Here is a 14,441-nt window from a genome sequence, read left to right as displayed (position 1 = left end):
AAGAAACCTGAGCAATCTGCACGCCTATAACGTTTTTTTTTTTGCCAAATGCTGCCTTCTCCATCAGTGCAGGTGCCTGTCCTGTGACCCTCCTTTCATATAGATTTGCTCACCCATTTATTCCAGCCTTCCAAATGTTTGGGTTTTTCTTCAACTTTTAAATCCGTGGCAGGGTAGAATTTAGTTTTGTTTTCCTCTTTCAAAATCTTCAGTCAATGTGTAAAAGATAAGAGTGTAAAATTTTATGTCCCCGTTGGCCGATTTTCATGGCAGTTTCCAAAGAGCCAGTTTAATCTAAAGTGCTGGATGTAAATACTACATTGGAGTTTCTGTAATGCTTTAGTCTTCTGCTGGCTTATACAACCTACAGTTATAAAATACAGCCCTTTCTTGGACAAAAGCCAGGATTTTGGAAAGGACCAAAGAATAAAAAGCAGAAATTACTTTGTCAGGAGATGGATTTTTTTTTTATGTCTTACATATAATATTGTTTCAGACCTAAACCCCTTTTTATGGCAATCTTTGCTGCAGCATCACAATTTCCAAGGGCATGGGAAGTGGGGGGTATCTCCCAGGGCTGCATCCACCACAACAGCCTGACCCCATTTCACCTCCATGCTTTGCTGCAGCCTGACACTGTGCATACTGTGCCAGCATGGCTGGAGTCCTGGTGGTACCTGCAGAACCCCTGCCCTGACCCTGCTGCCCAGCCACCACACCTGCCCTGCCATGGGATGACACTCAGGTTTGTCAGAAGCTGCTGGAATCAGGCTGTGCACAGGCCATGCCCCTGACCTGGCTCTGGCAGCTCACAGAACATCAGGGCAGGTTTTCTTGTTTCACCCAAAGGATTTTCCCCTCTCTGAAACGTGAAGTTCATTCCTCTTACCCAGACAGGGCTGGGTTTTTATAACGGGTCACTTCACTACATGAATCCATCCGTGAGCCAAAACTGTTTCTTACTGAAGCTGAATTATGTTTATCTTTTCTCAAAATAAGGTCTCAAAGGGATCTGCTGGAACAAGGACCAAATCCCTGGTAATGCCACAGTTTCAACACGTGTCAACAGCGACAGCCAAGATGAGATTTGTTACTGCAGTGGGAAGAGAACTCACTCTAGGGCTGTGTCAGGATCAAAGAGAAGCTTATAATTAAAAGAGAGAACTCTCCATAGCATCCACATGTGTTTTTAGGACACTGTGAGCATCCTATGGTGCTGACCTTTCTCAGAGGAAAAATCACTACAGCACGTGGTCTTTGAGGGAGGAAAAATGAGTCCCAAGAAGGACAAATCCTGGTGGGACAGGGATCAGTTTGCTTGCCAACCCTGACAAGCAGCATTTCTGAAAGTTGGACCTGAGCTTCCATGTGTCACAGGCTCAGTGACCCACACGTGTCACTCCCTGACATGGAGGGAGAAATACTCCCCTGTGGCAAAGACTGGGAGAAAAAAAGCAAATCCATTACCCAGAAAATGCTCCCAACCCTTGTGCTCAGGTGAGGCAAGAGAAGAAGCTCCAGCCATGGCAGCTGCTTGAGAAAGCACAAAGTCCTGATGAACTCCAGAAAAGAGTTGCTCTAACAATCATTGCAACCCAGCAAAAAGCTTCCAGCTAAACCACCAGCCAAAACTGCACAATTCACAGTCACTGCCATGTGGGTCCAAGAAGTCAAGGCTGGGACTGTCAGGAGAAGAATTCAGATAAATAGTCTGTGGGGTCCTGGGAGCACGCAGGGACACGTTTTAACCATCGCCCTGAAACTCATCTTAAAGCCATATTTAGCACAGGTCTATGTGTGGAATTGGTCCTTTCCTGCAAGCTTTCAGCAGGGGTAGATGAATTCCTACCTCCAGGACAGGTTCCTTTTGCCCCACTTGGTGACAGCCTGGATGAATCGCTTCCTCCTGGTCTCCGCAGTGGCAAGGTCGGGCAGAGAGCAGCGAGGGGTCTTCATCAGCTCCAGTGTGGCTTCATCTAGAGTTGGGCAAAAAACAAGAAATCATGGGAAGGGGGGGCTAAGAAATCCCAGGGGGCAAAGAGATGGAAAGTGAAGTGGTAAGAATGAAGCAGAGGAGCAGAATCCATGCCCAGGAGCTCACTGGGGCACGGCACCGGCCCCAGCATCACTCGTGGTGACACCCACAGGTCACTGAGCCCACTATGTCCCTCCACTGGCAACAATTCCTGCTGGGAACCCACCTCTTCAAAGCACCCCTGAGCTGGGGCTGCCAGAGGGAAGGGGAGATGCCAGCCCCTGGCTGGGGGTCAGGCACCAGCTCTGCTGTTGGGATCAGTGGGCAGTTTCACTGATTTCAGGAGAAAATGCAGCAGGTCACCTCTTGCCCTACACTTTAACAGTTCTCGAAAACTTATGTAAAAAACCACCTGTGGCCAGTTTTGAAGATATTTTAGAATGTATATTTTAAATTATTCTCTTTTGTTCTCTCTTGCTGAATTTCCCATTATTCCTCTGACAAGGAGAAACATTCATATCTAAATAAACTTCTTCTCTGTTCAGCTAGGAGCTCATTTGGAGAATGTTCTTATTCCTTCTTATTTATTTTTAAAAATGAATGAAAGCTTGAAGTGTCTATTCTCAAAAGCTGAAACACAGACATATTGTTTCATTCACCCCTTTTCCTGCTGACTTTACCTCTTAAACCCTTTGTTCATGAACAAACCCACATCTATGACCTGCCCAGGGCAGCCGCCCCCCAGCCTGTTTCCAACACCCCCTCCAAAAATGCAAATGTAAGTCCATTCAAAAGGCCATCCTTGTTCCTGGGTCTCCTGCAGCTTGTGGTGAGGTGGAACAGAAACAATTGCACGTGCTCAATTAAGAGTGGAGAGAGCAAGTCCCAGTGATGGGATGCATCCGCTGCTCTGGGATGCTGGGATGGATGGAGACCTGCCTGCTAATTAGCAGCTTCTCCTTAATCCTGTCCTGAGCAGAGGAAGCAAGCTGCCCCCACGGCAGGAGGTCACAGCCGTGTGTCAGGGAGGGGAGGAGAGCAGAGAGGCTCCCTTCCCTGGGCTGGGATAATGCTGGCTTTCTCCTTCCCTCAATGAAGACATTGAAAGGAATGACCCCGGCCACGCTGGGCAACTCGAGCTGCTCCAGCCTGGCCTTGGACTGCTCCCTCCCAGCCAGATGTGCCTGCCACAGGGAAGCCACTCATTGCCCAGCTCCTGCTGGGCACTGGAGCTGCTGGGGCAGGAGGTGGGCTCTTGGCTGGCTGGGGATGACTGCAGAGCACCCTCAGCTTCTGTGGCTGAGTGAGATCCAAGGAGAGCCCCAGGGAGCCCTGCCAGTTCCACAGGCACCCCCTGACTCCTGAGCAAGAACAAGCAGCACTGGGATGATGCAACACCATCTTCCTCCTTTCCCTGCCTGTGCCCCAGCAGCAAAGAACCCAAAATATCTACATACACAAATTGGGAAGCTTAAATCAGGATTTTTGTTCAATTCAATTTGATGCTGCAAGTAAGGCTTTGAACAGGACAACTTTCTTTTTTTTTTTCTTTCTTTTTTTTTTTTTTTGGAACACACCAAGAGCTATTTTAAGCACACTGGGAACCCCAAGGGTCTGTGGGTCTGTTGAAATAATTGCTTGCCTCAGGTTCTTGAAAGCACGAGGCAACAGAGCACCTGAGCCATGTAATTACTCTTAGAGCTGCAAACTGGGCCGTGTGTTACACCCGCGTGAGCTTTTCCTGGGGATGCTGCTGCTCCACCACACGGTGCCAAATCCCTTCTCCTCCATGGACCTGCAAGGAGCCATCCCTGCCTCCCTTTGCACTGAAGAGAGGAGGGATCATGAGCCACTGACCTAGGATCCCCGTTGCCTGGAGCCCCCCGAACCTCTGCATGGCAGTGATGGCCTTGGTGAGCATCTCCTGCGTCTGCAGCTTCCCCGTGACAGGGTCTGGAGGAGGCAGATACCCAAATTTTGTCAGCCAGTCCTGTGAAACAAGGAGAAGGGGGGGATGAGAAAAGGAAAAGAAGGAAATATAGACACAGGAAAAGATGCTCTGAAGGTCCTCTCTGTTCTGCTTGGAAATACTTTCACGTTTACATGTTTATTCCCAGTTTCCCGGAACCGTGTGGTCTCTGCTAATAAACGGCTCTTAAGAGTCTTTTCCAACTTAAATGATTCTATGGAGATGGCTTGTTTTACTCCAGCCTTCACAACACCAGGATTTTGTTTGGAAATAAACCCAACCATGAAGTCTCCAAGCCCTTCTGAGCCACACAGTTGTCCAAGACCCGAGCACTGACACAAAACTGAGCCTTCTTCTCCATCATTTCCACATTCTCTGCTTTAATCATCTCCCTGCCAGTTGCCCTAAAGTATCAGAGCCAGGTATGGGTCTCATTACCACCAGAAAGCAGCAAGGACCAGTGGAACCCCTGCACATCCCTCTTTCCCAAAGCTTTGGCAAGCACAGCCGTGTGCCAGTGATCCCCTGCCATGGGCGCCTCATTAAACCCAAACCCACTCTTTGATAGGAGTTTGTCTCTTAAAGGACTATATACTTTTATGAAGATTCTTCTCTTCCTCTTTTCGGCCTAAAACTGATGTAAAAAAAAAAAAAAGCCATAAATCTCCTTCTTCCAACTGCTTTTTAAATGTCTCGTGAATTATCTTTCTAAATCCTTTCTTACCTTCCATCTTGCTCCCTCCCCTCCCTCAGCAGAAGGATGAGCAAGGAATAACCATACTGCACGCAGGGAATGCCATAAACACCTGCCCTCTATTTTCTTTATCTGTATCAAACATTGATCTGTCGAGACTCTTGAAGACTGATATTGATCCAGACTTCCACCGCAGTCAATACGCCACAAATGCATTGTGGTCACATTAGTGCCAGAAGTCAGTGCCTGCTTATTGCTACACTCTGAATGTCTCATAGCTTGGTGTCACCTGCAGTGGCCACCCTGAATGCCAAAGCATCCCCAGCCCCTCTCTGGCAAGCCCAGATGAACAGATTCACACTTTGCAGAGCTTTAGGACAGATCTCCCCACGCTTGGTCTGACTCCCTGTCGGGGAGCACAGTCTGCTGTGCCAGGTTTCTCACCAGCAATTCCCTTCCCTCCTCACCCTCCTTCACAGTTGCCTTATTCTAAGGGGGATGGTGTGCCCAGGAAACAGCCACTTGTCTGGCCACTTCTTGTTGTTTGATGCAACTCCATCAGCCACCCCCTCCCTGGGAACATCTCAGCATCATCACAGTCTCCTCTTGCCATCGGGCTGAAGGCCAGCCCAGCGCTCTCTCCTCTTCTCCCTGCTGCTGTTTGTCCCTTTGCATAGCAAAAACCATTTGTGACAGAAATTAGAGATGCAATTCACCCTTGATTCTTCGTGAGAAATTGGCTGTGACACGGAGGTCGGCAGCCGGCCCATCAATCGCTGAGGATGGTGGAGTTTAATTTGGTTTCTTCCCTGGCCATGGAGACAGTGTCATTTATCCTCTAATGACAGTGGAGACACTGCCACACCAGAGATATGCACAACAGGGCTGTCCTCAGCCCCTCCTGGAGATGGAGGCGGCAGCAAAAGGCTGGAGAAAGCAACGGCACAGGGAACACCCAGCAAAGGCCCCATGGGCCTTCTCTCCTTCTTAACCCAAAGGGACAGAGAAAGCACAAACACAAGTGGACCCCCCAGAGCAAATCAGGAGCTCTCTACAGAAAAGATGGAACGAACAGACAGATATCACAAGTCCTTTGCCTGATCTACCTTGCAAGCACTGGTTTCCCTGCATGTGATTTTTCATCTAGACCATCATGTTTATCCTGCCTTGCTCAGGCTCTCCATAATTTTTATAAACCTCTGTGAAATTGCTCTCATTCATCTCTTGTCCAGTGTAGGGGTTCTGGCTGGTTTCCTCTCTCCCTGTAAGCAAAGCTGATCTGTAACATTGAAGTTTCGTGTTCCACCTTTGCTGTGGCAGAAGATTTCACGAGGGAAAATGCAGCTCACTTGGAGACGAGAAACACCAGCAGGAATTGTCAGACTAATTATCTGTGTGCCTTGTGAAAGCTTCTCAGGTATTTTCTTGTCCTTAATAATGCAAAAGCTAAACTTATAAACTTCCGTAAATGAAAAAATACGAAAACTGCTTCCACTGAGATAACTTCAACACGTTCCCATCTTATTTCCACCTTTTCTCAACAAAACAAGTTTTTTTTTGCCAACTCTCATTAGCTTAAAATGTTTAAATGAAACAGTGATTTCAGCTGAATACTAAAATTCTATGAACATATTTCTTGCCTGAGCTGGCACGATAAAAACTTTTCCTTAAAAGTGTGCTGCACTAAATGAACTGACCTAATCCCATGAGAAGATTCAGCTTCAACAACTCTCTATTTCAAAAAGCAAAAAAAAATGCTTCATCAGAGAATTCAGATTGAGCCAATGTCTGACCATCTTCCAGCTCCAAGAGGAGCTGGGAATGAGCATGGCTGCACTATATGAGTCATGCCATTGGTCTGGGGCTCACAGGATCCCAGCTCAGTTTTTGTGGGAATCACCTCTTTGTGGCTCCTCATCTCTAAAACGGATGTAATGGTATTTCCTGGGCTCCCACCTACTGGTTCTCCTTCCACTGGGAACTCTGTTGAGCAGTTCACACCCACCTCTGCTTTACTCTGAGCGTGGGGGGCTGCTGGGCTGGATCCAGCCAACTCTTTTCACAGACACTGCCAAGAGTGGGCACACATGGTGGACTTCTGCAGGGCTGGAGTCAGCAAAGATGGGGCTGGGAGCTGGACAGACCAAGCCAAGTCCACACAATGAATCTTCTGATCCAGCTCCATTGTTCTGTATTCTGAACAATGCAGAATTAAAGGTTTCCCACTGGCTTGGGTCCAGGGAGGAAAAAAAAAAAAAAAGAAGAAATAAAAAAAGCAAATAGGAAGAACTGCATGCCTGGCAGAGACATCCAAACCCACCCACTCCTCTGCCCCTCCTCTCCATCATGCTGGATAAACACAGCTGCCAGCCAGAGCTCTGAGCTGCAGCACATGCCCCTACAAACCACAGCTGGGATGTTTATGGACAAAACACTGTCCCTGCGTGGGGCTGGAGGTCCCCCCTGCCCCACTGTGGATGGTGGGACTTGTGCTGTGTCCTCGGGAGTGGGGACAAGCCATCACAACATGTTCAACTCGTGTGGCACCGGGAATGGGGACACCCTGGGTGCTGCCCGTGCCCCATCCCCTGCAGCCTCATGGGACCAGCCATCCACAGACATCACAACTCAAGAGATGAAGAAAACTGGAACAGAAAAAATAATAAATCTCTACGATCTCCAAATGGTTTGATTTTGCCCTTCCCATCCCACCACGGGCAGTACTCAATAAAAGACTAAGAAAGTCTTAAAGCAACTGCTCCAAAGCACAGTTTTCCTTTAAAAAAGGGACTGGGTTAGTGGAGAGACAGTGTTGTTCCTCCACGGAGCTGCTCCGTGTGTGTGGCTGGAGACAGACTGCCCACTTGGTTGGCTAAAAATAGACTGTATTGTTCTTTTCCTCATCTGGGTTCCCATACATAATGGGGAAATGCCTGCTTCTTGCCTTCAAAAATGTTTAACGGAGTCCAAACCTGCAGATTCTTTGCAGTTTTATTTTTTTCCTTTGGAGAAGCACAAAGTTAAGAAAGATGGTAATGCAGTCCTCTCTTCACCAAACAAGACCTGCTTCAGTTTTAGACTTTTTTTTTACTCCTTAACACACCTGAATGGAATACCAGGGAATAGCCAGAGACTGGGGCTTTCCATGGCCAAAGGATGACCCAGAGAAAAACACTGGCTCCAGCAGCAGTGAGGCCTCTGGTATTACTTATTCAGAGACAATTTTCAGATTAAAATGGCAATTTCATTTCTTTCATCTCTCCACTTCCTTTGTATCAATACCCTTTTGTCCCAGAACCTACTTACCTGCTTCATTTTAAAATAGACGTAGATACTGTCCCTCTTTTATGGAAGATTTATGAGCTCTGTAGGTTTGCTTTTACAAATATTAATATTATATAAGCTGATGGGCTTATTCGACTGCCACAGGCAAAGAAAAGACTCAGTCAGCAAGTTTTCTTCCTGATGATTTCTTTCTAAGGGTCGTAGGTTGGCGTTTACAAGAACACAAACTAGTTCAGGATAACAAGGAGAGGATAAACAGGATAAACAATAAAACAGAAATCAGGATAAGCAGAAAAATTCTGCCCAAGCCAGCTCCACACTTCTGCCTGCTCTTGTAGCGCTGAAATGACCATGTTTCTAAAGCTTAAATCGAGTTGTTTTTCTTTTTCTCTTGATGTTGCATAAACACACGGGGGAAAAACAGCCTTAATGCTGCAGAGGCTGTAACATTCCCTTTGCTCAGGGGTGGAGATCTTTACCCTCAGTGTACCCGAGACAGGACACTGAGCTTTGCACCAGCCTGCCAGACTCCCAGGCTGGCTCCACCCCATCCCGTCCTTGCCATAGGAAGAAATTGGGTTTAAATTCCAGCCGCTGTTGGCAGGGGTGCAAGGGACACCCACAGTGCTCTCCCTGGGGCTCTCAGTGGTGACACCCATGGGCAGCTCTCCCTGGTCTGTGCCACGGCCACCGGTGCTGCTCCAGACACCTCTTTGCAGCCAGTGACTAACACACCTCCAGAGACTCTTTGGATGTGCAACATGCACTGAGAGCATGTTGGTATGTCCCAATTTCCAAATTTTTAGGGCAGTCCAAGGCTTTGGCAGAAGCAGGTTTTCTTCCACTCAAAGGATCCCTTTCATTAATACTCCTTGAAAAGCTTTACCAAACTGCACCTTTTCCTCATTAGTCAAGCAACAAGTAGGTTTCATTCATTTAAAAAGGGTCTTGTCACAGTTGAGAGGTTGAACCCTCACCCTGACCTGAACCTGGCCCTAGGTTTTCCAGCAGGAACACCCTGGTCCCTCCTCTCCCCACATCCCTGGCTGCAGGAGCACAGACCACCCCAGCACTCATCTCCACGGCTCATCTCCTTGCCTTCCATGCCAGATGACCATGGAAAAACAGGCTTTGTTTTGGTGGGGTCACCGAGGGGCAAGACAACTTTGAAAGCTCCCTTTCCTGCTGGAAGTCCTGTTACACCCCGGGCTCAGCTGCGCTTCACACACGCAGGGGGAAGAAAATCCAAACATGCTATTCAACAAAATTAATGACCCAGATTACTAAAATAAAGCTACAACTCAAACATCCGGAACTAATTTCTAAATTACACTTCGCTTTATCTCTACAGCTACCATTAAATAGGGTGGAAGCTTTTAAAATAATAATAAAAAAAAAAAAGAAATTTAAAAAAAAAAAAAAATCACCAACACCACATGCCAGATTAAAGGAAATTGCTTTGGGCTGTTTGAGGGTTTTTCTCCCAAGTTATCGAAGGTTTACAGTATTACAATTTTTACAGTCATTTTCCTGAGATCAAAAGACCCCAGGAACTACACCCGTTAATTAGAGCAACACATATGGTGCCGCAATCCTCGGAGGAGCGCGCTCCGCCACGGATCAGCCCCCGGGCCCCACGGAGCCAGCACTTCCCTTCCAAAGCTTGCCACGCACCCCTCTAACGAGCTATCGCACGCACGCAATCAGCTGATTAATTCATTAAGAGAAAAAACACCTGCAGTTTGGATTACAACCAGGATTTTGGGTGATGCCGCCGCTGAACCGGTTCCGTTGGCTCAGGCCAGAGGAGTTGCCTGAATGCAAACAGCTCTTTAATTGGAGCGAACGCTGTGCACGGAATCCAGGGTGGAAGTTAATGCAGCTAATGATTTCCTCTCCCTACTCCTTGCTAAATGTTCCATTAGGTTAACAGCAGTGGCTTTGGGAAAGGCCACCACCTACAAGTTCTGAAGACAGCAGGTCACCTGGCAAGGGACAGATGAGACCATGGGATGACGCTGGATCTGAGATATCCAGGTCATTAAAAACCCAGTGGAGAGAGCACCTCTGCTCCAGCACAGCTCTTCCCAGCCAGCAACTGGATGGCAACTTGGCACATCCTGTCAGGCATGGTCAGGTCTTGCATGTTGCCTCAAATGCTTGTTTGCATGACTCTGCTCACGTTACCACTCTCCTGGGTCTGGGGGAGGATGTCCTCACGGGCAAGGTGGGTGCAGAAGAGGCTGTGGTGATCTGAAGGCAAGCTTCATCCACTCTGCAGTGGATGCTACACAAGGTGTAAGCATCTCTTTGGTTGGATGGATACCCAGAGCCTTCCCAGAAACACAGAGTTAATCAAGTGATGTTGCAGAAGCAGAAGGAAATTCTCTGCAGACCACAGAAACAGCCTTTTCAACCCCTTTGAACTGAAGATCAAAGAACCAATTCCCACCCATAGAAGGCAGCAGAGCAGCGCAGTGCAGCACAATGTTTACTACAGCTGCTTTAGGTTTCTTTTCAGAGGACGAAAAAGAGACAAAACATATAAACAAGATACAGTTTATTCTGCATTTTCAACATAAATGTGTATTTTTCTTGGGGGAGATTTAATACACCAGGGCTTTAGGGAGTCCTTCAATCGCTGGATGTTTTCCAGCATGTTCTGAAAACTTCCACTCTAAGGCAATAAACGACGCAAAAAAAAGAAAAAAAAAGTGTGTAATTGAAGTTCCACATGACCATCAAAAAGCAGTCTCAACAGGAACAGTTTTTTGTTTTTAAATCAGTCCTAGTTTTGCACTATGCTGCCTGTTGTGGTGAAGAATCCTTTGTCATCAACGAGTTATCTAGGAGGGGAAAGAAGAAATTCCTGGTGTCTGTTGAACTGTGGTGGGAAGTTAGGAAAATGATTGAATCAGCATCCTTTTGCTACAGAAATAGCTCTAAACCATGTAACTCATCACTTAGCATGGTTTCTTAAAACAACTCTGCTCCTTCCACACAGGTGTAGTTGGAGGCTGCTGGCGGTGGGAGCAGGAATCTCTCACCTGACAGCACCACATCCTGGTGACAGGTTAAATTAAGTGTCACCAGATACAATTCTTACAGCATTTGTAAGCCCAGAACTCCTCTCCCCACGTACCCAGCTGCCATCCACACTGAGCCAGGGAAGAGGTTTCCCTGCTCAGCACAGCACAGTAAATCACAGTGAGAGGTTGCCTCATCCCTGAAGTCACATCCTCTCTGCATGAAGGAAAACCAAAGCCAAGACTGTGAATTCAGGGTTTTCTGGGCACAGGACACGGGACTACCTGTGTTTTCCTGGAGGATTCTGTGCAAGGCTCTTTGGAGTCCAAAGCTGCTGGGGGGTGCTGTGAGCAGAGCCAGCTGGACAGTGCTCCTCAGGAAACATCTGCTGGATGGACAGAGGGAACTGAACGTGCCTTGACCCTCCTCTCCCCACATTCCTCCACCATGTCCCATCCATACAGCAGGGAGGGCAGCTGCTGTGGCCCACGTCCAAGGGGATTCCAGCATCAGGAGGCTCCCTGAGCCCTCTCAAACACTGGGACAAGGATGCCTGCCCTGCACGCAGCAGGGAAGCTCTGTCAGCACACAGATGTTTGGACTTTTAATTAAAATCTCCAAGCCTCTCAAGCATCTGACATAGGGCTATTGACATCACCCAAGCAGACTGCACAGAGAACTTCCAAACACTCCTATCTTCCAGCTGGATTGGGACCAAGATGAGCAAGAAAATGATGAATTCTTTTCAAAAAAGTACAAAATGCTCTTTACCCAAGTGAGAATACACAGTGAGGTTCTCCAAGGGGGGGGACATGAGAGGTCCTGGTTTTGTTTAATGAGCCTGTCCAGCTCATCAGACTCGAACAGCACATTGCTCACGGTACATGGGGAATGTCAGTGACACACTGAGAGCACAGTGGTGCTAATCTGTAAGATATATTCTCTCCTGGTCTCACCATATGAGCTCCTACTCCTTCACTTTCAATCATCAAACAAACCACATCTGGCAGTGAACTGAACAGACTGCCATACATCAAAACAAATCCTTGCTAACTCCATTTGCCAGCTCCTTTGTTAGGACATGTCTTCTCCAGGATGGACCCCAGACTCGACTGGCCCATTCATGTCTTTGTTCTCTCAGCCTCCATCTCAGGCTTCAGAGTTGAACCTCCAGCATGGCTTGACTGATTCCTCATTTACAGCAGCCAACAACATTTCACCTTGATGAACCAGCTCAGCTGCACATCTCTCTTCCACTCATGAGCTCTCAGATGAGTGGCTTCCTTCCTCCCCCTCAGAGCATCATGCTCCAACTAACCAGGCTTGGTTTCCAAGATAACCTCAGGACACAGGCTGCCTGTTTAAATATGCTTGCAGCGTGGCTCCATATCCCTTTCAAGAGACAGCAGAAATTCTCCAGTCCTCTGCAAAGTGGGAATTCAAATGCTGTTATCACCATGCTCTGTGCCAGGACTGGTCCAAGGGCCGCTAACAGCAGCTGCAGTCCCTGAAAATGTGCCTCAGCAGCTTTTAGATCAGGACTTAGCTGCATCTTCCCACTTAGTTCCTAGCAATGAAAATATTGTGATGTTAAGAAATCCATAAATCAGAAGCTGTGCTGGGGTGTGAAATAGAACATCCATTTGGGAGAGAATTAAGCCCTACTTATGTCTCCTGTCCCTAGATCTATGTGACTACAGGAACAACACATTTAATACCTGGTTGGCTTTGCTGCTTCTCCCAGTCTCTTTAAAGCAGTGGTATTACAATGAGCTTTTCTTGTTGACAGGCTCTTTCTATTAGCTCTACAAGTATCTTGAACAATTATTGATGCTCTGGGCAACTGGTGAACAGAAAAAAAAGGAGCCTTCTGTTCATGAGCAGGGCTATTAAACCAAAGGAAGCAATAATATCACAGTTTTCAGGCGACCAGCCCGCAGGTACAAACCCCAGGAACTTTGCAGAAGTACTTCAGGAGCACCCCACAGGTTGGATGGGCTGGAAGAAATCACCCACGGAACAGTGGCAGATGGAAAAAAGAGCCCTGCATCACCACAGGGTGTTGGACAATTTGCAAAACATGACAAAAAGTATCTTTAATTATTAAAACAAACTAACCAAAATGAATAATTTAACCTGCTATGACTAGTCCAGGGCATTTTCCTGTGGCTACCAAATGACTGCTCTCAGTGAGAACTGGTGTTAATCATGACCCAGGACCAAAGCAGCTTTGCAGAAAACAACCAGAACAGAAACAGAGAGCAAACAAACCCACAGATTACACTCCTCCCCAGAGAGACTCGAATATACAGTGCCTGACTTTGGCAAACAAGCTGAACCACGCAGCACAGAGCTGGCTTTTACCAGCACTTCCCTCACCCCAAATGCTAATTTAAGGAGTAATAAATCTGCCTGTCTTTACACACTGTTATTTAGGTATTACAAGCCATGCTGAATTACACAGCACCACCCATGTATGTACCAGACCCCCATGGCTGGGCAAACAGCAAAAACCAGCTGTGCTCAGGGCAGCTTGGCACCGTTTACTGGAGGGAGAGGGAAGCCATGGGCTACACAGTGACCCAGCAGCCTGCAGTTAGGGTACTTCTTTAAGCACAGGCATTTTAGGTGCTCAAGATCATCTCCAGGGTCATGTAAGGGGGGGGTTGAAGCCTGGGGCTTCAGGGAAGCCCTCATCCTGCACAGTGTCTCCCCAAACTGAGGCTTGGTGGGGGGTAGCAGGCTGAGCTGAGCATCATCTGTGAGCAACAACATCCCTAATTAGGAGTCCTCCTTCCCAGCTCTGACTGCTAGCAGCAAGAAGCCTCAGAGATGCCTGTTGTGACTGATGGCACTGGCCACAGCAGCCACTCGGTCAGAGGTGACACATTATGCACAGGCTGCAGACAATAAATAATATTTCCACGGCTTTGAATGTTCCCTTGAAGAACACTGGTACAGAGTGTTGTTGTGACTCATGTCTATCTGAAAGGATGGGGGGCTGGGTAGGCAGGCACTGAAGGACAGACTGTCCTGATGTGCCCCCACAGAGCTTCAAACAACCCCTTTGGGAGGCTGGTCCCCCACAGGCACCAGCATCCCTGGGGCACCACCCCTGCAGTTCCTGCCAGCTGCCTCAGTGCCACATGCCCATGGCCACAGGGTCACCCTCCTGCCACTGGCTTCTCCTCACCAGCCTGCAGACCTCCAAACTCTGTTATTTTTCACATGCTCTTGGACAGGTGGGGGGCAGCAGTGCCCCAAATCCATTGTGCAGAGAGGAGCCTTTCTCAGCATGATGGGCACCTGCCTGACTCCAACCATGTGCAGCACCTTGGATCCAACCCTGACCTTAATTACAACAGTGTCTCTTCAGTCACTGTAGTCCTGATCACACAAACATGGGATGTGGAAACTAAAGGCACTGCCTGTGATTTTACACAGCAAAAGCCACTTCAGGGTGGTGATAAAGGCACAGGCTGTCCCCACCA

General features: G+C 47.8%; 1 protein-coding gene across 1 annotated transcript in view; it reads right to left on the bottom strand.

Annotated features, from left to right (window-relative positions):
* The window catches only part of MMP17 (matrix metallopeptidase 17), a 61,208-nt gene that overhangs the window by 18,976 nt on the left and 27,791 nt on the right, over nucleotides 1–14,441 (bottom strand). Inside the window, exons 2-3 of the mRNA XM_064675241.1 lie at nucleotides 3,833–3,965; nucleotides 1,850–1,976 (exon numbers count right to left, since the gene is read on the bottom strand). Coding sequence (XP_064531311.1) covers nucleotides 1,850–1,976; nucleotides 3,833–3,965 — 260 coding nt within the window. The remainder of the gene's footprint in view (nucleotides 1–1,849; nucleotides 1,977–3,832; nucleotides 3,966–14,441) is intronic.

The sequence above is a fragment of the Pseudopipra pipra genome, chromosome 18 (genome assembly GCF_036250125.1).
Source record: "Pseudopipra pipra isolate bDixPip1 chromosome 18, bDixPip1.hap1, whole genome shotgun sequence".
Lineage (NCBI taxonomy): Eukaryota > Metazoa > Chordata > Aves > Passeriformes > Pipridae > Pseudopipra > Pseudopipra pipra.
Note: the sequence above shows the minus strand (reverse complement) of the source record. Positions and strands in the feature narration are given on the sequence as shown.